Here is a 23,156-nt window from a genome sequence, read left to right on the forward strand (position 1 = left end):
TCCCATCTGAAAAGTGTTTCTTTCTATTAAGATAAAGAGGGTGGGGCACCAACCGTCCAACATCACCTAAAATTAGGGTGGCAAACATATTGAAAATCTAATCGGATATAGGTAGATCCAAATTTGATCCATTTACTTTTGGATTGAATCAGATTATCTAGCGGATTCAAATCAAATCCAGATTATAGTCAGATAGTATAAATAAATTAAACTAAAAATGATTACAATATTATATATTGTTTATAAAATAAACTAAAACAACTTTAATATTATATTTTATGAACAAAATGAATTGAAAATTATTTGTATAAAACTTGAACCTATCACAATTTATTGAAAATACAACATTCAGGCCAATTTTAGTGATAAATAAAACATGAATTTTAAGTACATAAGAGCATATATTTAAATGGAATCAAATCAGAATATTGGATCCGATTGAGGTGGATTTGTATTCGATCTAATTATAAATGGATAGAATTCAAATCGGTCTTAATGGGATCGAATTTGAATTTATATTTGGACAATTGGATACCATTTACAGCCTTACCTAAATTTTGGTTGGAGTTGTGTCAAGTCTGGTGGTCTGGTCACCTCTCTCTCTCTCTCCATTGTGTCTACCCGATCTGAAATGATCTATGATGCATGTGTGCCTCCCCCCACCCCACACAAATTGAAGATGAAGTGTAGGAAAAAATCTATGATGTCAGAAAAATATGATTGCAGAAGGGCTTTTACAGTTTGACCAATCAAAAGCTCCCATAAATTTGATAAAACTCTAAAATAACCACCTCATTGGTTACAACTCCTGTGGTGCCGATTAATAGCTCACAAGTTTTTCCGGTATCAAAGTCGAACCTTGAGTTTAAGCTTGAAATTAGTAATAGGGATCAATGAACTTCTATAACAGCTCAGCGAGTCAGCTTGATACTGTCTTAACTCACCCGATTCAGCAAGTGCAATCAAATTAAACAAGATGGGTAGCTTTTGGGGCTTGGATCTGCTACCCACTAGTTCCCACAGGACATAACAGCTGCACATTAGGAATATCTTCATAAGGAGATGTTTCTAATACACGGCAGTGGTGTTCAGTGGGTATAGATATGAGAGCATTTTGTGGGTAGCAGATCTGGAGTGAAGCTTTTGCTGTGCGTGGTCCCACTGACCAACACTAGTGAGTCAGGTTCAGGCTCCATATGGAGATAGGCAGTGACCGCCCGGTCCATCATCTTGGTAAAACCTACTCCTTTTTTGCCCTTTTCAACTTCTGAAACGAAATAACTTCACATTGGCAAAACCTACTCTCGTATTACCACGGTTGTAGTTGTACCAGGGATGATGTGCATTTAAATGGAAAATTATTCTTCTAAGATGAAATGATTTATAAGACGCATCTAACAAGGGATTATACGCAGTATCGTTGAATGAATTAAAGAACAATTTTCAAGGAACAAAAATCAATGTTATCACTACGAGTTTTCATTGACACAAACATGAAGCCTTGCATATCAAATTTCCTTTTTTCAGTTTTTCTTAGGAGTGGAGAAAATTTGAGAAGGGAAACGTAATAATTATACATATTGTTGACGATAAGACAAGGGAATTTTCTTTACCCAAAAAATATAAAAAAAAAAACAAAAAGAAAAACGCAAATTAGACAACAGATGATCAAAATATGATGTTATTAACAACAAATTGACCACCGCTTAAACCTTTATTTTCATTTTTCATTATGTACGAATGAAGTTATCTGGTGATTGTGCATTTCTCCTTATCCAATGTTCAACTCAAAGGACATTCTATAATGGAAACAATGAGGGGGATTCCATGAAAACTCAAATACATTACCTTCGATGAAGTGAGCATATTCTAACTATTGGACAAACCTGGTTATATTACAATTACAGTATAATTGCCTTCCTTTTCTCCTTACATTTCTCAACTTCTATACAACAACTTGATTCTATCCTGCCAAAAATCTCAATAAAAAACAGAAGAACCACCTTCTATGTTACATGAGAAAGAATCAAGTGTGAGTAGGGTCAGAACTCTGTACATGCTTTAAGGATACATTCCCGGATTGTGCTTTACAGTCTCAAAGGAATCTGCACTGGTTGCCAAAAATACCTGCCAAAAGGAATGAGAAACCCACTTAACACTGTTTACACAATCCTAAAACACTGAAAACCTGACTATAAAAGCATGATTTTGTATAAATTGAATAGCAGCAGCAAACCATCACTTTGGACGATCCCATTAGGAAACCATTCCTAGGGACAAAAATACCAACAATGGAGAAACTCTTGTATACCATTCTAACAGCCTGCAGTTGAGAGATACAGGTGTTGATCTCCTTCAATTCTCTCACAGAGCTGGCGGTGATCATTATTGCCACTGAAGGCTATAGTTGCAGCCGCCATAGCTTCATGACCACCAGCATAGGTAAAAAATTGCTGGTTCTTCCAATTTTTTGACAATTTCTATAGATTGTTCCAACGAACTATAGAAAATTATAAAAAATATAAATGATTTTTTTATATATTTTAAATAATTTTATTTGCAAGAAAGAACTATAAATGGATCTATCAATGATATTTTAAACTCATTGATCTAACAATAATTTATGCCAAAAATGTTTTTTTTTCTTAAATTTTAGGAAAATTACAAATAAAAAAATTAATTCATTTTACTTTCAAGGTAAGGAAGAACTATAAGATGGACTTTACATTATCAAAAAAAAAAAATGAACTATAAGATGGACCTACCATTGATCTATCAAACTTGTTGATCCAACAACAATTTTAATGTCTTGTCAAATTTTAGTAGATTTTTTGATGTATTATTAGTGACATTATTGTCTGATATTGTATATGTTCTAGACTCCCAGTATTGTTAATTGTAATGTATCTTTTTATATAAACAATGAAAGTTTGAAATTCTTATGTATTTATAACTCATTGATAGTAATTTCAACCTTAGATTTATTGATATTGATGTATTTGTGAGATTTGTAAGAGTTTCCCCAATGTATCCAAGTGTATCCATTTTTTTTACTGTATCCATGCATATCCAAAGCATATCATGATATACATCCATATCCAAGATAACCGATACGATACATGACACTGACACTTTGAACCTTGGCTGCATGTGGATCTCTTAAGAGGGACTCTGTTTTTTTCCTTATGTGCACAAATAAGTCTTACCAATATCTAGACAGTTTTAATAGCCTATAGACCACCAAACTAGTTCATCTGCTTCATTATCAAACATCATTTTAGAAATCTTACCATTGCAGGATTCATGGGAAGGTAGTCTTTCACCCTGCGCTTGAAGCAGGCTCTAATTTTTTGTCCTCCAACCACAGATGGATTTGCCAGTTGCTGTATGATAGGAGCTTGGGTTCCTGTCTGGGATATGAAGGGAGGAATCCCAGCTACTTCACAGATTTCTTTGTTAGATTAATACCCTTTGCCTTATCCATTTCAGCCTCCTTCTGAGCTTTCTTCCTCTCCAGCTCAGCCTGCTTACAGTTTTCATCATGTGCTTTCCGAAACATCCTCACAAAATTTAAGAGAGTTGTGATAACTGCAGTTTCAGTTCAATATTAGATGTGCCAAAAGAAGTAAACTCCAGTTTTATCACATAAAAAGGAAAGATGATTGAAGATCATATGAACCTGATCCCCCCCCCCTCTCTCTCTCTCTCAGGTGCAAATTAGTGCATAGACTATAGAAATGTATCCAGATGCAAAGACAACCGAACATTAAAAAAAGCTAAATCAATGACCTTGTGCAGTGTCACAGGTGAAATAATGTGATAGCAACATTAAGACTGAGGAGTTGCTTCAGAAGGGGCGGGGGGGATTGTTGATAGGTGGTCATAATATTGACAGTGTGCATCAATAACAGATAAAAATTCTAATGGCTGCCACTTCCTTCAAGGAAAAATCATTCATGTAATACTAATCACTAACAACCATCCATCCTCTACAAATATATTAGAATTAACCATATGGTCTCCCATATTCCATCTTGAGGTGAAAAATGGAAGAACAATCTAAAAAGTTAACAGCTTTGAAGGAAGAGCACCATCTAGTTGATTTACATGATATCCTAGGTTAACCATACTTTGCATTCAATGACCTTTACTGATTGTTACATTAACCATCTATTCCCCTCATTTATAAGCCTTCTTGCTCTTCACCTATGAAAAAAAATCAAATCTGATGTATCTTTTTCTTCTTATCTCATATTTCTTCCTAGATATTACAGAAAAATAATCTCTCATTCAGGTCTCAGCAAATCATAATTAATTTAATTCACAATCCCTCCAATTCTCTTAATTTTAATTTCAACATGCTTCTTACAACTTTATGGTAGTTTCGATATTTATTTTCCTCCCTGATATCCTCTTTTGCCCCAACCTGTTGTTACAAAGTTGAATGGTGACTAGGTTCTTTTGAAATATAAAACTGCGCCATAGCACAAATTCAACATATTCTTTGAGAACTTGTTGGAACTATACATATACTAATATACAAAAGAAAAATAGTAGGAAACTTTGGTGCAAATTACCTTGTTCAAATGGGCAACGAGCAGGGTCTTCTCCAAAATAAAGGGCAAGAGCATCTGCATTTCTTCCCTGTCCATAAAACACATGATACCATGAGAGGAACTAGAAACCATGGATAATAAGCCAAGATGACAGTTAAATGCCTAGTGGCATACCACCGCAGAATACAATGTCGTTAAGGACAATACTTCTGTTTCCGCAACACCAATGAATTCCTTCAAGGTCTAAACAACAAAACTTTGTTAGGATGGTATACAAAATATGTACCTACAAACCACATATCCAAAATCCATCTCAACAAGTGCAAGTAGTTAATCACTTCCAATGAAAAAAAAAAACAAAGAAAAAGCCATAAATGGATGTCTTTTCATCCCTATCAACATTTTGAATTTTGTTGTGAAAAAATTCTAAGGATTATTTTAGCTATGAAGTAAATTAGGACCTTGGAGATTTATCCATCTGACAAAGGACCACTAATGTAACATGACACCTTACTGGGATTGTATTAGATTAACATGAATAAGATTCGCCATAATGTTTTAACAAACAGGTCTACACACGGCATTAAAGATCATTGGACAATCATGAATGGCTAAGCCTAAAATACAAAATAGTAATGTCAATAACTAACCAACAGAAAGCACACCCATAATATAAGCATCTGAGTTTCAGTAACAAAACAAAAACTTCAATATGAAAAGTCACAACACCTTACGAAAAACATCAGATACAGGGCCATCATTTTCAGAAGCAACCAGCTCTTGCTTGACTTTTTCCAGTCCTTTGGTTATGGCCTGCATCTCTTCTGCCAAGGATTTCAATTGTATCTGCATTCAATATAGCTCAAATATTACAACATAACAATTAAAGAATTTTGAAATTAATAATAGAAAAAGAAAGATTGAAACCTTTGATGCAGCATCAAGGCTAACAAGGTCCTGGTGGAAATCCAGAAGTTGGGGTGACCTTGAAGCAAGAACCTGTGAATCATGAAACCCAAGACTCAAGTTCAATGAAAGTTTTAGCACACATAAGCATTTGGTGTCAAGAAATCAGGATATTTAATGACTAATTTGCATAAAACAATTTATGCATGGAGAGACAATAAACATTTTTCAAGGCCAATATCCATTTGATTCATTGTTCTACAATACAAAGAATTGATGCTTATTACTTTTATCCAGAAAACCCCTTGCTGTAAAATTAAAACATAGAAACATCTAACTATAGTTCTTCTGCCTATCACCATGTAGATCTGTGAGCTCTTCATTTCTCATAATCATCTAATTTTTAACTGTAACCCTATTGTATAAAAGTCTTGAAAAGTCTCATAATTCAGTTAATAAATTAGTGGCCAAGGGTAACTTAGGACAATATAAAAAGGTCATTGCCCAATGTTAGTCCCAGCCATCTGGGTCTTGGGAGGGGTAGATTGGATACAGTCCTAACCTTGGCAGTTTTTGCACAAGTGGCCACCCTCAAACACAAACCCACATCCTCATGCTTACCAGCCCAAGATTTTACCATTACACCAAGTAATGGTAAAGAGTAGCCTCAGCTTGCAGTGTTAACACTGCAATATAGCCTTACTTTTTATCATTACCAAAAGAAAACAAGAAAGGTTGATTCCCAAGAGGGACAAATGACCAAGGCCTGAATATTGAATAGCTATAGTATGAGAATATAAATAGAACATAAGGTGAATTATAAAAAGAATGATGTGACAAAAGGAAGAGTCAGCTCCAAATAGCTATAGTATGAGAATCTGTATGGCCTCAAACTGATACTTTTATATAAGTGGAATTATAAAATCCCCAACCTACTAGCTGGTAGCCATGTCTCTATCACCCTTGATAAAATAGTTTTATAGCACCTCAATTTGATAGAGAATGGGGAATCCTCTAAATAATGATTGGGAAACTCATATTCTCACTTCTTTGTTCAGACCACATTTTCCACATTAGTACATCCATCCTTGGGACTCCTTTCTTCATTACTTTTAAGCATACTATCCAAGACTCAGACAGTTTCATGCAGCCTAAAGAGGTCATAGCTTTCATGTCCTTGTCATAGTGGCCTAATGGCAATGTAAAAAAGCATTCTTGTAATATCTTCAGGTTATAACATAATTATTTTTAATTGTCCGTAATAGGTCACTAAAGAGTTTAGAATGGGAACTGAGAGAGAGACTGTATTTAAGAGTTCTACTTAAATATAGATATGGATTCATATGTAGTTTTTCGTGCAATTGATTAAAAAAAAAAAAAAGGTCCCCAAATGGCTACTGCACTTCACTATCCGGCAATGAATGCTAAGAAAACCTGAGCATTAAGAAAGTTTAACAGTTTATCTTCTGTTAACAACTCGTTGAATTCAAAATTGAGAACTTGCTATTTATTCAATAAATAGAAAACATAAAATTATATTTTTACTGCTAGAAAATAGAGAATCTGTTATTGCAACAACATAATACCCATTCAGTTGTCCTCCCTGGCAAAACAAGAAAAGAAAGAGGAAAAAAGAAAAAAACTAACTAAAAAAATGTGTGACATACCTTACAAAGATAGTGCATAAGTGTCATCTTATTGTTAGAAGCACGTGTGTCAGCAAGCTTCAAAAGGCTGTCCAACTTAAATCCAATAGCAGAACCTGCATATACAATATCTAATTAAGTGCATAACAAAAAGAAAGAAGAGTAGGAAGAAATATCTAGTAAAAATGTTAAATTTTAGATGGGCATGTTACAAGTTTTTTTTTTTTTTTTTGCAAAACCACTTTTAAGAGCTAAATCTGGTTATCTCTATCACTAAATACCACATGAAGTTTATAAGAGGTTATCAGATACCAGAAGAACTCAACCCCACCTTCCTTCTAAGTTCTAACAAGGGGAAAATTAGGAAAAAAAAACTGGTGTGCTGATATTTCTGTCTGAGTTCTAAATACAATCCATTAGACAACATTGTTCTTCCTTCAGGCAGTTCACAACAGCAAAAAGTTGCCCATTTAGGTGATCAATGTTCCAATACTTTGAGCCATTTGCATTCAATTTAATCATTCATTTAACTTTATTAAGCACATCGTGCCTTTTCAATGTTGGAGGTTATGGCATGAATTCACTCATATCATGATCAACTATGATGTAAACAGAGAGTTTTGAACTCACAATAGGGCCTAAAAGCATGTTTTCTGCATCAAACACTATAAGCTGAAAAGTTGAGATCAGAATCCATGATTCATCCCATCATAATCCATATGCAAGCCTGTTTTCTATAATTTTCCTTTTGACAGTATACAGGCAACCCATGGAAAGGCACGAGGGTGTGACCTTTCCTTTAAAACTAGCTACAGAATTATAAGTTCAAAATTATAAGTTCAAAAAAAATTACACAGAAGCCCAAAACAAAGTAGCTCTAGAAACCCCCTGTTTTGCAAGTGAACCGGCCATTGAGTTTGCTGATCTGCCTACCCACTGAACTCAGATTGTCATATTCCTTGTTAGCCATTTAACCTTTTTGAGATCACAGAGCCCAGATCCTGCAACCAACCCACTATCACCTAGGAGTCCCCTTCAATAATTAGATGCTCTATTCCTAGCTGGTTTGTGAGCTCGATTCCTTGCACAGCAGCAAGTAATTCGGCTCTAATAGAGTCTCCCATACCCGCAGGACCAGAATACAAAGATATAATGTTAATGTCTTTATTTCTCAGCACTCCTCCTATACCTGAAGGTCCAGGGTTACCTCGGCTACTCCCAATCAAAGTTCAGCTTAATAAACTCCTCCCCAGGTGGCATCCATTCAACCACATACTGTCCTTCCTGGTAGAAGTATTAGCCACTGCTAAGCAGCTTCTCCATAGGTCATCGAAAGAGTATGCATTAAAGAGATTTAGAGTTTTCAGCCACTGAATTGCCATTGTCAAAATACATTCTTTAACTTCCGCAAAACTCCTTTCTTTTTCACAAAAAATTCTGGTGTTCCTTTCTTCCGAAGCAGTCCACAACAAAGATGCTTTTATGCACTTCCACATAATTCTCCCTCTCTTTGTATGCCATTACAAAGGTAGACGGACTAAACAGCAAGCTAGTATCAGATGACAGGTTCCACCTACATTCAAACAACATAAAAATCCAATTCCATAAAGCTGCAGTAAAGGAGTAAGAGATCAGTAAGTGGTGACAGTCCTCATTTTGAGTTTTACATAGAACACACCAACTAGGGGATAAGCATCATTTTGGTCTCCTCTTTTGCAAGTTTTTCAAAGTATTAATCTTACCATAAAAAAACTTCCCAACAAACAACAGCAATCTTTGGGAAATGGGTCTAATCCAGAATTCTTTAACTGGGAAGTTCTGGGGTGCAGAAGTGGAGCAGAGGGAATTGAAGAAAGAAGATCAAGTGAAAAAGCCTTTCTGAAACACAAGCACTTTCATCATCACTTAACCCTCTTCGGAAACCAAAATCCCAGTTTAAGGCCAAAGAAGAAGCAACTGGGGAGGAAATAAAACTAGAAACCGGCTCTTTCTTATAAAGGGAAAAAGAGTAAAGAGAGGGAAAGAGAGAGTAAATAAAACTAGAAACCGTGCATAGCCTTCCAGGGTCTTGCAAGAGTCGCCCATTGAGATATCCCGGCATCCCAACCGTTCTGCGAACAGCCATGAATACTCTTCACCACCTTGTGCTACAACCTCTCTCTCTCTCTCCAACGGACATCTCCAAAGCCACTTCCCAAGAAGAGCTCCATTCTTAAAGGATTTAATAAGATTTTTTAGGTTTCTCACTCTCCCTAAGTCTCCCCCTTCACAAAAAATGATAATATCGTCAACAAACTGAAGATGAGTCACCGAGACATTATTCCTGCTCCTGCCTATCCTCCACTCACTTATCAACCCTTCTCTGTCTACTTTGAAATCATTCTACTGAACACATCTACCACAAGTGTGGACAAGAAAGGTGAAAGGGGGGTCTCCTTGCCTGAGCCGTCTACATGGTGGGAAAAAATCCTTGACCCTTCCATTAACTAGAACTAAAAAAATTGACAAAAGGTTATGCATCCACTCACCCACCTGCACCATCTATCCCAAAATCCACATTTTCTTAACACTTCTAATAGAAAATTCCAATCCACCGAGTCATAGGCCTTCTCAATGTCCAACTTAGCCTTGATTGCCTGATCTCCTCATTTCCTCCACACATTCATTTGCTATAAAGATTTGGTCTAAAATCTGCCTATCTTGTACAAAGGCTCCTTGGGCTTGAGTAATGAGAGAGGGAAAGACCTTTTTAATCCTTAAAGAAAGCACTTTTGCCACAATCTTATAGATGTTGGTCACCAAACTAATCGGCCTGAAATCATTAAGGTGTTTGGCATCTAATCTTTTTGGGACGAGAACTAAGAATGTGGCATTAACTCCACGACTAATTACATGGTTGTTTTCAAACTCCTTAAAACCCACAAACAAATCTTCTTTGATAGTGTCCCAACATTCTTGATAGAAAGCCATAGTAAAACCATCTGGTCCAGGAGCCTTTAACCTGTCCATAGAGAAAATAGCTTGTCTTATCTCCTCCTCTTCAAAGTTCCTTTCTAGCCAACCCGCCTCAACGGCTGATAGACTTGGCCAATCCAGATCATCCACTCTCACCCATCTCAGAATAGTTGTCCTAAAAAAACAGATTCAAAATATTTTATTTTATTTTTTATCAGAAACGATAACTTTCATTAGAGATAAATTAACCTGAAATACAGATCATCCACTCTCACCCTTGCAGTCCCTTGTTTTGCTAGGGCGTCAGCAAAACCATTTGCTGATCTCCTTACCCACTTGAACCAAACACCCACCTCCCTTGTTATGCTAAGAATTTCCCTTACCAGCTGTCTAAATTTCCAAATTCCCAGCTGCCCAAGTGATTGCCCTCATTACTAGATCTTTTCTTTTTATACTCCAAAAAAAGACTTAGAACTACCAATACACTCTTGCCCAAGTGATTGTTGTGGCACATTCTCTCAAGAGAGATGTATTGAATTCAAATAGAGCCAAGTACGCTTCTAAGAGTTGCACACTTAATTTGTCCACTGTTTCACAAGGACAACCTAGATCTACAAGCTAGATTTTCTAGTTTCCTCAGTGGGTCCCCCACACTATACATCTTGATTGTACTAGGTCATGCAGGACCTTGGAAACTACCATCATACTGATATTTTAATGTTGATGTTGATGATCTTACTCTCAAGTACCTTCAAAGCCCTCAATCACTGAAATCTAAATTCACAACTTTGCAAAACTGAAATTTAGGGTACATAACCTTAAAGATTGCTAATGACCCCAAAGTTTCTTACATTAAGATGTAATTCCACATCATTTTCCCTTGTTTCATTCCCTCCATTTTTACAAGGATGCAACAGTCATTTTACGAAATTCCTCCTCTTAACTTTCATCTCTTTTAATAGCTTTTACTTTTCACAAATAGTTATTTTCCTTTTCTTTTTCATCATTCAATGAGCAAATACTTATTATAATCACAAAATCTAGACACAAGAAACACACATGCTCCTTCAAACTAAAAGAGAAATTATATAAGAAAGGATAGTATCATCTTCCATTCCTCCATTACAAAATAAAACTTAATTGAATTTCAAATCATTAATGAGGTCACTTACCCCTTGCAGTTCCTTGGTTTAATGTATTCCCCAAATAAAGAATTTTCTTCATAATTTCCTTTAATTTAATGGAATTCCGAACCTGTTTAGTCATTAAAATAAAAGTTGAGTGCTAAGGTAATATATATATATATATATATATATAGATATATCAAACATATCAAGGATCTCAAAACCATTAAACAAATACCTCATCACATGCAGAATTGACAGTATTTAAACTCTTCCTAAAATCCGAAATCTGCAAATGAGGTAAACATTCAGACAGCCAAGGCAAATAGTAAGCTATGTTATTTTATATTACTTTAAAAAAGTCAGAAGAAATAATTAAAATAGACCCAAACCTGAGAACTAAATTGAATCTTGAAAGAGAATACTCTTAGTTTAGATTCCACCCGTGGGACTTTCATTAGCTCTAGAAAGAACTGCAACATCGAAAGTGAAATCCAAATGATTTTTAATCTTTAATATAATTATAACATAAAGAAAATAAGTTTATTAATCAACACATAGCATACTAGCATAAAGGCATGGTAACATGATACTTAAAAAGGAATAGTAGTCCGCTCTTGCTCTTTTGAAAGCTTAAATTCCTCATTGTGAAAAAACACAAAACCATACATAATCTTTTTTGTTTTTCCCCTTTTGGAGAGCCAAATCCATTATCATATATAGACACAATACATCACTTATTTAAAATATTACTGCAGTATATCACTTTGCCATCCTCCTAAAAAGAAAAGAAAAATGAGAGATTATTCATGACATGTAGGTTTATTTACAATTCATAACCCAAGTAAAGCCAAATTGCTCAAGAGCTTTGGCTGAAATTTGACACCATTTATCAAAAATTTTATGAACTAAAAAACTAGAAGGTGTACAGATCTGGTCCTCCATCCAATAGGTTTAAAAGAATCAGGTATTCAAGCGTCAAATAAATGGTAAAAATGATGACCAAATGAAACCTGAAGAAAAGATGAGGATGAAGAATCAAGAATTATGGTTAGATATCAAGATATCAATCAAATATTGAAGCAAGGAATTAAAGAAACCAAGATCCAACAAAGTAATAGAAACAAATAGAATGAAGACAAAAGAAAGAAGCATAACTAGAAGGAGATAAATTAGAGTCACACCTCTCTCTTAAACAACAGGTAGAATAAATATTTTCTTGAACCAAATCCTTGATATAGCCATACAACTAGGAGGAGGAATAAAAGTAGAGCATGTAGGTTTTACACAGTCACACCATAAAAGAAACAGAAGCCAAAGGCAAAACCTTTGCATAAGATTTCAAATGGTCTTTTGCATCCACATAACTTAGGATCAGTTTGGAAAGAGTACAAACACAAATAGGTAGGGTGCAAAACCTTATATTTTGTATTGTTTTGTATGTATTTGCAGGATAAATATTTGTATTTGTACTCTTTCCAAAATAAGCCTTAATAATCTAGACCTCCCTATAATTTAAAGAACCTCAGAGATGGCTAACTTCAAACTTTAAAATCAAGTCAAGCCAACAAAGCATTTTCTTAACTATATATGATCAGCAACATGGATCCTACTTCACCTTTGGTCTTTTTGTTTTGTTATAAGAAACAACAACTTCCGTATGAATTCCAAAAAATATAAACACTAAGAAAACCAAATTCCTACCAAAAACATATTAAGAATAACAAAATTCTAATTTAAAAACTCAAATATTTAGACAATAAGATCTCACTCATAAATCTGTAGACTTTTTGTACTTATCCATAGAGATGCTAACCTCCACATTCCAGAAGGAGGATAGCACTCTCAAATTTTATTTGGACAAAAGATGCTTCTCATTAAAAAACTGAGAGGGTAGTTTTGTAATTGCATTTTCTTTCTTCATATCTCATTTCTTCCTTGTGTTCTCTAATGGCACAAATAATTGACTAACTCCACCAGGATAGCAAGATAAATTCGCAAATCTTTTTTTATCAATATAAATTCACAAATCATTTTTTAAAAATATAAATTCACAAATCTTTGTATGAGGGGATTAATGATGTGGCCTGTGGGACACATAGGAGTCATCAAATTCCAGATCTGGTGGTAAGCCTTGTGAAGTGAAGAAAGGTGATATGGGTGATTAAAGATGAAGAAAAGAGATGGAAAAGCAAGTCAACAACTTGCTGTCCACCAAAAAATGAGCAAGAGATTAGAAAGAATGAAAAGAACTCTTTCTGTTAAGAGTAAATAGCAAACAGATAGATCACTTAGAAGAAGAAATAAGAGAGGGGGCAAAGAGAGGAAAATACCTGGAAGCAATCAGATTTCACCAAACCAAACTTTATTTCATCAATTTAACTCATCTCTTTTCAATTACAGTTACTCTATTTATAGACTCACCATAAGAACTCGGGTCTGCCTTTATAGACTCCAACTTTTGTTCAATTAACCCAAAACAAAATTGCTTTAAAACTAAGACAAACCCATAGGCAAGTAGGCAACCAATGGGGATAGTCAAATAAGTACTCTAACTCCAAAAACAATTCTAATAATCCAGTATTAATCTTAATAAAACTGAACTGAAGTAATGTAAAGAAGCTAAAAATTATTAAAAATAGTAAATTGCAATTACTATAAATAGTAATCGTGGGAAATACTATAAATAGTAAGTCAAAAGTTACCACAACTAGTAATTTCAGTAAATTACTTAAAAGGCTTAAAAACCCTTATTCCAAATTTCTAAAACACATACAAACTAAAAAAATATATTTAAAAAATCAAAATAACAACATCCCTATCACCAAAATTTTGAAATCGGTGTATGAACTGGAAAATTGATTTATTTGTCCTTGAATTCCTTCCTTGATTTCTGTATCTGCACCAACCAATTAATCTTTGGAACTACAGATTTGGTTAATAAATTTATAGGTATAAAAGCAATAAATTTACAGGGCAAGGGTGGTCTAGACAAGAGAACTTTCCTTAATCTCTCTACAACAGTCCCCCCCCCCAACACCACTAAGAAGTTGCATTGATGCCTGCAAGACTGCAACAATAATCCCCCCAAATAAAAATAAAGGTGTTTTTTTATGCCAAAATCCAATCTCACGGTCTTGATTATGCAAAAATATCTGATTACATATTTTTCTATTTCTTATTTTCTTTGTTGAGAATTCCATTTCTGTTTAAGAACCAAAAAGATCATTGGCTCAGTACCTAAATTTAATCATTCTTGAGTGGTTCAAATATCAGTTAATTGACTGAGAATTGGTTCTTGGTAAAGATCTTTGAAATAAGTCAATGCCAAAAAAAATCAGTTGTCAGCCTACACATGGGCTTCGCATTATGTACATACTATACTCCTTTCTTGAAATAATAAAAGTGAACTGTTACTGATCAAGCAAATGGTTGTCCTCAATATTGAAGAGTAGTTTTTCTTTTCTTTTTTTCTTTTTTATTTTTTATTTTTGTGGTTGGGGGTGAAGCAGAAACTGAAGTTTCCCTGTATTCAGCTATAAGTATATATATATGGAGCCTGGCCTTTTGAGACAAGAAAAATGCATAGAAATTGAACAAGTTTTCTAAAGTTTCAAAAGAAAGCCATTTTTAATGTTCTTGACATAGAACACCTACATCACAATAAATGTGATGGATTTGTAGCATGACTTATCATCTTTAACAGTATCCTTTCTGCTGTGCAACATTTTCCTTTTGTCTTTCCCAGTTGGATTTGGCGCTAAGACCAGCAGTTTGAACTCTTGGAAGTGTTCCTTGGCTTTGAAGGAGGGTTTTGGTCCAAGAGGGGAAAGGTCTGAACTGGTAGGTCAAACCAGGGAGGTGGCTTCTTTAATTGTCCACGTGAGGTCCCAGCGTGTTTCGGATGGGCCTAATTTATCAGCTGGGCCCAAGGGGACCATTGCTAAAGAATTGGAAGCAAGCCCATTTTCGGATGGGCTGATCTCATCTGACCCAAGTGGATTAAAAGAACTTGCACGTGACCCATTAAAAAATCACGTGGGTGGGGAGGGCCAACTACCAGATGATAAGAAAGATCTATCATCATCATCTTTTTCTTCTTTGAAGCTTCCTTGTCATTTGGCTGAAGACTCAAGCCACAATCAAAGTAGGAACTCTCTTCAATGGGTTCCAGCTTCAAGTCTGTGTTGTATATCACAGGAGAGACAAAACCCAAGAAGATAGTGCTTTGGAAAGAATAGGGATGGCGGACTGGAAAGAGTAGGGACAGATGAAACCCAAGATGCTAGTGATTCAGACATTGAAGATACAGAAGTATTGGTACTGTCGACCTACAAACTTCAAAGAACTTCACTGATGTTGAAGATAGCTTCTTTGCTGAGTTGCTATGCTTGGAGGAAGATGGGACATCTCCTGAGCTTTGTGAGGCGGAGAAAAGTCTGAAACAGAGGGTAGACATTATGAAAGTTGCACAGGGGACCTCTTGCCCGATGAAGATTATCACTCCTGAGATGTAGTAGCCTCAGGATAGTTTTGTAGTGGGTAGGCGGAGAAAAGTCCAATGAAATTGGCATTATTTGGCTTGGCTGGCAAAGGGCATAATCCTCCTGAAACTCAACCTTTGCAAAAGCAGAGTGCGGGTGGGTCTCCTGACCCTGTTCTTGGTTTTAAGCCTCAACCCCTGTTTTCAGTCTGTCCAATACACCCCAGGTAAATCTGTCCTTTCAGATTTTGATACTAATGGGTATGTTGTGCCTGTTTCAGAGACTCCAGCTTCCCAGTTGAAAACAGCAGAGGAAAGGGAGGTGTTTACAAGTTGTGATAAGGAGGAGGTTAGAATTCTTAAAAAGAAACAAGCGGAGCTTGAATACATTTGGGAGCATATTTGTGCTCTTTTAGAAGAGTATAAAAAGGAGGAAACCTGTCAGTCTGCAGATTGGGAACAGAAAAAGGTGTAGAATTAGGTACCACCGTACCACTTTGTCTGACCTCACCCCAATTAGACCCCTATGGAGCTGTCCCAACTCTGAGGAAGTAGTAGTTAGCGGAACTTTTAAGAAGAGTGGGGGGGAAAAAGAAGGAAAGAAAGAGAAAAAAAATCAAAGTGGAAAGATTAATCTCTGATATTGAAGGAGATCTTGAATTCAGTGCAAGCGGGGAAAAGGAAGAAAGCTCTCAAGTAGGGCTGGGACGATAAATATGGGTCACTGATTTGACTGTTAATAATAAAAATTATCAGTTGAATGTGAGGGGCCTAGGTATTGCTAGGAAGAGAAGGATTATAAAGGATTTGCTCAGGAGGGAGAGGCCAGATATAGTGTGCTGCCGTAAACCAACCTAGCTGAGTTAGATGGGAGTTGGGTAAGAAGTGTGTGGAGAGCCAGAGGAGTGAACTAGACTTTGGCCCCCTCTTGGGGTGTTTTTGGGGGGTTGGCTATGCTTTGGAGGGATGATGTGAACCAGTGGAGAGCTGATAGGTAGCTTCTCAGTTTCCTTAAAATTCAAAAACCGTGATGATGGATTCCCTTGGGTTCTAACTAATGTGTATGGACCTAACTAATGTGTATGGACCTAATAAGTATAGAGAAAGGAATGAGATTTTGTAACTAACGTGTATGGACCTAATAGGTATAGAGAAAGGAATGAGAGAAGGAAAGTTTGGAATCCAAGGCTTGTTGGAGGGGCGTTTGGAGGGGTTTTAATGTGATTAGATTTTGTAATGAGTCAAATAACCCCAATCAATCCACAACAACCAGCATGAGGAGACTCAATGAATTCATCATTACTTGCCAATTAAAGGAACTTCCCTTATTGCAGGCCATGCTCACTTGGTCTAACTTTCAAGAACCAATTAGTTTGAAGTTGGATAGGTTCCTCTTCACTGAAGGTTAGGAAACTCATTGGAGGGATTTGGCTACTAAAGCTTTGCTTAGAGTTACCTCTGATCATTGCCCAATTAAGTTTGGCCCGGAACCCCTAAGTAGTGGACCTAGACCCTTTAGATTTGAGAATATGTGGTTGACTCACCCAGATTTTGTGCTTAAAGTTGAAAAGTGATGGAATGAGGAGCTAAGAAGTGTTAAGTGGAAAGGAGTCAAGTTTCGTAAAAAACAGAAAAGACTCATATCCAAAATTAAAGAGTGGAATAGGATCCATTTCAAGTAATTAGAGGAGCAAAAGTCTTCTCTATTAACCTGGATTGAGGCCTTGGATGAAAAAGAGTCTCTAAAGATCATTAATGAACAAGACAGGGAGCTGAGATGGAAACTGAAGAAGGGGCTAGAAGAGGTTCTCTTTAGAGAGGAAATTTCTTGGAGACAAAAGTCAAGGTATAAATGGATTAAGGAGGGTGATGGAAATATCAAATTCTTTCATGTTGTAGCAAATGAGAGAAGAAGGAAAAATGTTGTGGCCAAATTAGATATTAATGGGTTGGACTCTTCTCTAGGATGAGATAGCTAGGACTTTTGTGGAGCATTTGAAGTCACTTTTTAGAAGACCCATGAGTACTAGGTTGAGGTTGGAAGGTGTGGATTGCCCACGGCTAACTCAAGATAATCTACTTTGGTTAGAAAGGAATTTTTTTTTTTTAATAAATGCAGTTAGAAAGGAATTTTGAAGAAGAGGAAATAAATATGTGGTTTTCGTAATGGACAGATCAAAGGCCCTAGGTCCAGATGGTTTTACTATGGCTTTTTATTAGGACTGTTGGGATGTAATTAAAGATCTTTTTGAGATTTTTTAAGAGTTTGAGGACAAGCACAAAATCAGCCATGGAGTCAATGCAACTTTTTTAGCCCTACTTCCTAAAAATCTGGAGCTTGTCAACCGGGGGACTTCAAACCTATTAGGCTGGTGACTAGTCAAGCTCCTTCTCTCATTAGTCAAGTTCAAAGAGTATTTGTGAAGGGTAAATAAATAATTGACAAAATCTTATTAGTACGAATGTGTAGACGAAATGGGGAGGTCTGAATCACTGTAGGGCATGGGAATCGCGCACCAAACTAAGTTGTCATATCCTATTTAAAAGAAAACTCTAACTCTAATCCTACTTATGCAATGACTCTGAAATTTTAAATATAAACAAACTATAACTATAAAAATTAAACCCTATCAATGGACCCCACAGAAAATTGCAAAATGACAAAAATACCCCCTACTGTCCAAAAAAAAAAGTCGCTCTCGAGTTTTGAAGAACTTGAGGATGAGAAGTTGATATGCCCCAAATCCAATTACAAAAGGAGTAGGACTTCCCACAGCTACATGCTTGGACTGTAGAGTAGGGCCACACACAGAATTAGAAAAGGATCTTGAAAGAAACGCATTTCTAAAACACTACCTTCCATAACCATCTTTGTTAAATCATCAATAACATTAGTTTCTTGAACACTTAATTCATCAACCAGCCTTTGTGATGAATCTTCTTCCCCTTGCTTATCCAAATTCTCGCCTACAACATTTGGAACTTTTCCTTCAACATCTAGCTTAGGAATGACCATCTCTGTGTTTTTCTATTGCTGGTTCTTCAACAAACTCTGGGACTCCTTCCATTGTTGATGTTGGTGGAACTTCTGCTTTGTCAAATTGTAATTCTTGAATTAGTTCTAGTTGAACTTGTAATGCGAAGTCACTTACTTCCATACTAGGATCTACTACAATCAGCATATTTGTATCTTGCACTCGAATTTCTTCAACTTGCTCCACTTCTATTTCTTCTTGGCCATTAACGTCAAGCTGATCATGGGTGTTAGAAACTCCAATAATTTCTGCTTTTTCTTGGACTGCACCCTCTTGATTTTTAATATCTACAACTTCTTTAGCCTCATCCCCAACTTCAACTCTAGGATAGGCATCAACATGCAAGGAATCATCTACTTTCTTTTCAACTTTGTACCTTTTTCCAATTGACTCCAAGCTCCTTGTTGTAACCTGTTGCTTCTTTTGCTCAAAATTAGTCAACTCCATGTGTATCATCATGGAAGTCTAGTGGGATGTGCTTTTCTTGCAAACGCCTCTTCATCTCTACCCATGTACCAATTGGATCATCGCCTCTATTTTCTAGTCATTGCTCAAGTGTATCCACCATACTTTAGCATGACACATCAGCTTCATGCGCGCAAATCTAATCCTTTGTTTGTCAACCATATCATGCCAATCAAAATACTCTTCTAGTTCAGCAACCCAATCAAAGAATGCTTGTGGACCATCATCTCCTTCGAAATCTGGTATTTCCCTTTCTCTTCTAACATGTTTGAAAACCTTACTCCTGTAGCCAACATTATTAGATCTGTTTTCTTCCACCATCATCTCAAATAAGTCAACCAAAGGCCCTTTATATGGTTCAAAAACCCAATCATCATTGGTTCTAGACCTGTAAGACTGTTTAGCATATACCTAGTGCCACAAGTGTTCTCTTCACCGCGCCATCATGCCTACAGCCACCACTCCAGTGTCCAAGTGTGTGTCATGGGTGGGCTATGCATGTACTTTTGTATGGGTGGATTGCCAATGGCATTCTTGTAATTATTTAGTATGATTTTTCATCCTTTTGATGTATCTTTATGTCACTCCCCCAAAAGCTTAGCGTACTCTTTGAGGGGAGGTAGATAGTCGAGTGAATCAAGAGCATGTAAAGGTTAAAGCATGAGATCCCCTTGACACTAAACTGTGTGCTTATGCTTGCCATCCATTAATGCAATACAATTTGCCTTTTGTCTAATTTGTGTGCCATCTTTGTTGCCTTTTCTTGTGTTGTTGCTTGTTGCTTAGGCTTACTCGTCGCATTCGAGTGTCACACGGGGCCACAACGACTAGCCCCGTGACAATTGGTATCAGAGCAGGAGCTCCTACACGCACATTGGACCCTATCAACCGCCCCTAATTCAACACAATGAAGAGCAACCGCGACATTGCCGATGACACACTACACAGACCACACCAAGCCCATAACACCAATGAGGCTCCATTCGACGAACACGCCAGGACACAAGCCCCGAAGAGCCGCACAACTAAAGCTAGCAAGCATGACAAATCGATCGACCAGCTAGCTAGCATGGACATGCGCATCCTATGTTGTGAGGCAACAGTAGGTGAGACTAGAGATCAGGTCGACGAACTCCATCTCAACATGGAGACTGTAGAGAATTGTTGTGGTGGAGCTGGAGAGCCGCTTCAGTGGAGCCCTCCGAGATGTCCACAACACCTTGCAACAATCACAAACCAGCTCTTCCCAAAGCAGCCTTCAAGGCATGATGGACAACTTCCAAGCGCAATTGGATGAGATGAGGGCTGAGTTGACAATCATGAAAAGAGCTATGGCCAATTCCACCGGCTCTTCATCTGCTCCATCCACCCATATCAAGGTGCACCAACCAACTCCATACGCCGATGATCGTGATGCTCAGGAGCTTGAAAACTTCTTGTGGCAACTTGATCAGTACTTCTCTACGACTGGCATCCATGATGACCAAACTCAGGTACATACAACCGCCATGTATTTAAATGATATTGCAATGTTATGGTGGCGTAGATGTTGCCAGGACATTGAACGTGGCACTCGGACCCTCAACACCTAGGCCGATTTCAAGAGAGAGATCAAGCTGACAGTTCTTCCCCGAAAATGTTGAATACTTGGCACGAAGAAAGTTGAAGAACTTGAAGCACCAAGACTCATTGCATGACTATGCCCAAGAGTTCTCAGCCTTGACCCTTGAGATCTCCGACATGTCTGACAAAGACCTTTTGTTCAACTTCACGGATGGTCTCAAACCATGAGAGGAGCTCAAACTACAACGGCGTGGGGTGAAGGACTTAGCGACAGCCATGGCGGTGGCCGAGCAACTAGTTGATCTAAGGAAGTCAGAAGAGGAAGACCACTAACCATATAGCCCACATAACAAAAGCTTGAGTGGGGGAGATCAGAAATCAACCTCTACACAGGAGAAACCAGTGCCCACTAACAAGCCCAACAATTACCAATAAGGGAAGAAGACACAAGGAGCCCAAAGCTATCAGGGCCACCGGTTCACTAGGAGACCAACTGCTCCTCCTGTGCCTTGTTACCTTTGCAATGGGAATCATTAGACGAGTGACTATCCAACAGGGAAGAAACTCAATGCCCTCATTGCCAAACTCAGCGACAGTGAAGAGAGTGATGAGGAGAAACCCACAACGGCGCCAAGAGTAGGCGCCCTCCAACTCATCAATGCCATGGTTAAGAAAGGGGCCACATCCAAGCAGCCCACCAAAGCCCACAAGGGGCTGAAATATGTAGAGATCACCCTCGACGGGAGGCCGACCCAAGCCTTTGTGGACACTGGGACCACCCACAACTTCATCTCGCTTGCGGAGGCAAAGTGACTCGGCTTGACCACCACCAAACAGACAGGTGGATCAAGGTTGTCAACTCAGGGGCCAAAGCAGTAGAAGGCATGGCTCGTGGAGTAGAGCTCCAAGTTGGGTCATGGAAAGGACCCATCAATCTATTTGTAGTACCTTTGGATGATTTTCAAGTTGTCTTGGAAATGGAGTTTCTCGCACAGACGCAAGCAACTCTCATGCCACACATAGACAGTCTGTCCATCTTGGACGAGTGTTCTCCTTCCATGGTTCCAGTGACAACAACCTTGAAGGTACATGGGAAGCAACTTTCGGCCCATACTATCAGGAAGTAGATATCCACAAAACCAGCGTCGTGTCTACAAGGAAGACCCCGTCTCAATCATCTCACATTAGCACTAGGACGGGTTGGGAAGTCATCACCAAGAAGAAGTCTCCCCCAAAGCCGTTCCAACATCAACGCCAACATCGACATTAGCAGCAGCGCCAGTACCAATGTCAGCAACAGCACTAGCGCCAGCATCAACATCAACAACGGCACCAACGTTAGCGCCACAAGCCGACAACACAAAAGACTCCTGGAAGACCCAAGGCCATCTCCAGCCACAACCAGTTCCACTATGATAATCAACGAGGAGAGCGAGTACCACCAATTCCACTTAGGTACCCTATCTGCCACCACATTGATCAAGCCAAGCCTCATAGGAGCCTTGTAAGGAGCAACCCTTGGGGGAAAAATCATCAGGGGGAACAATACCCAAAAAATCCAAACCTTCATTTTGACCTAGCCCTGGCCACAAACTTTCCTACCACCAAAGCAGAACATCCAAAATCCTACCTTGAAGCATCCAGGCAAGGACTTAATGTAGGGACTAAGCCATAGGTTTTCCCACCATCAAGAACACCCTAAAGACTTCCACCCAACCTCATGCCCAGGCCTTGGAAGAGACTAAGTTCGCGGAGTAGCTTAAGAACCCTCCTTCATCAACAATAGATCTGAGCCTCAAGCAAAAGCCAGTCTTCGAGGACGAAGACTGAATTGAGTGGGGGAGACTGTCACAAGTGTTCTCTTCGCCGCGCCATCAACTACCATCCATCGTGCCTACAGCCGCCACTCCAGTGTCCAAGTGTGTGTCATGGGTGGGTTATGCATGTACTTTTGTATGGGGGGATTGCCAATGGCATTCTTGTAATTACTTAGTATGATTTTTCATCCTTTTGATGTATCTTTATGTCACTCCCCCAAAAGATTAACATACTCCTTGAGGGGAGGTAGGTAGTCGAGTGAATCAAGAGCATGTAAAGGTTAAGCATGAAATCCCCTCGACACTAAATTGTGTGCTTATGCTTGCCATCCATTAATGCAATACAATTTGCCTTTTGTCTAATTTGTGCACCATCTTTGTTGCCTTTTCTTGTGTTGTTGCTTGTTGCTTAGGCTTACTTGTCGCATTCGAGTGTCGCACGGGGTCCCAATGACTATCCCCATGACACTAGGCCTAAGAATCAGTCACTTTGTGAGAACATAGTGAATATACCATTAGCTCTGATACCAACTGATGTAGGACCAGCTCAGTTCTTGTCCTTAGAGAATGTTGAATGATCTTCTTGGATTAGAATTTTATGGCTGT

At 37.8% G+C, this 23,156-nt stretch overlaps 1 protein-coding gene across 2 annotated transcripts in view; it reads right to left on the reverse strand.

The window, feature by feature from the left end:
* Positions 1-1,823: 1,823 nt before the first annotated feature.
* LOC148854361 (actin binding protein) overlaps positions 1,824-23,156 on the reverse strand; it is a 34,681-nt gene continuing 13,348 nt past the window's right edge. For both annotated transcript variants that reach the window (XM_088985815.1, XM_088985814.1), the window contains 10 exons: positions 11,580-11,660; positions 11,426-11,476; positions 11,236-11,317; positions 7,130-7,224; positions 5,484-5,555; positions 5,286-5,402; positions 4,731-4,799; positions 4,578-4,644; positions 3,291-3,588; positions 1,824-2,127 (listed from right to left, as the gene is read on the reverse strand). In XM_088985815.1, the coding sequence (XP_088841941.1) occupies positions 3,437-3,588; positions 4,578-4,644; positions 4,731-4,799; positions 5,286-5,402; positions 5,484-5,555; positions 7,130-7,224; positions 11,236-11,317; positions 11,426-11,476; positions 11,580-11,660 (786 nt within the window). In that variant the 3' untranslated portion in view covers positions 1,824-2,127; positions 3,291-3,436. The remainder of the gene's footprint in view (positions 2,128-3,290; positions 3,589-4,577; positions 4,645-4,730; positions 4,800-5,285; positions 5,403-5,483; positions 5,556-7,129; positions 7,225-11,235; positions 11,318-11,425; positions 11,477-11,579; positions 11,661-23,156) is intronic.

The sequence above is a fragment of the Nelumbo lutea genome, chromosome 4 (genome assembly GCF_056320005.1).
Source record: "Nelumbo lutea isolate HS-2025 chromosome 4, American lotus-T2T, whole genome shotgun sequence".
NCBI classification, from domain to species: domain Eukaryota; kingdom Viridiplantae; phylum Streptophyta; class Magnoliopsida; order Proteales; family Nelumbonaceae; genus Nelumbo; species Nelumbo lutea.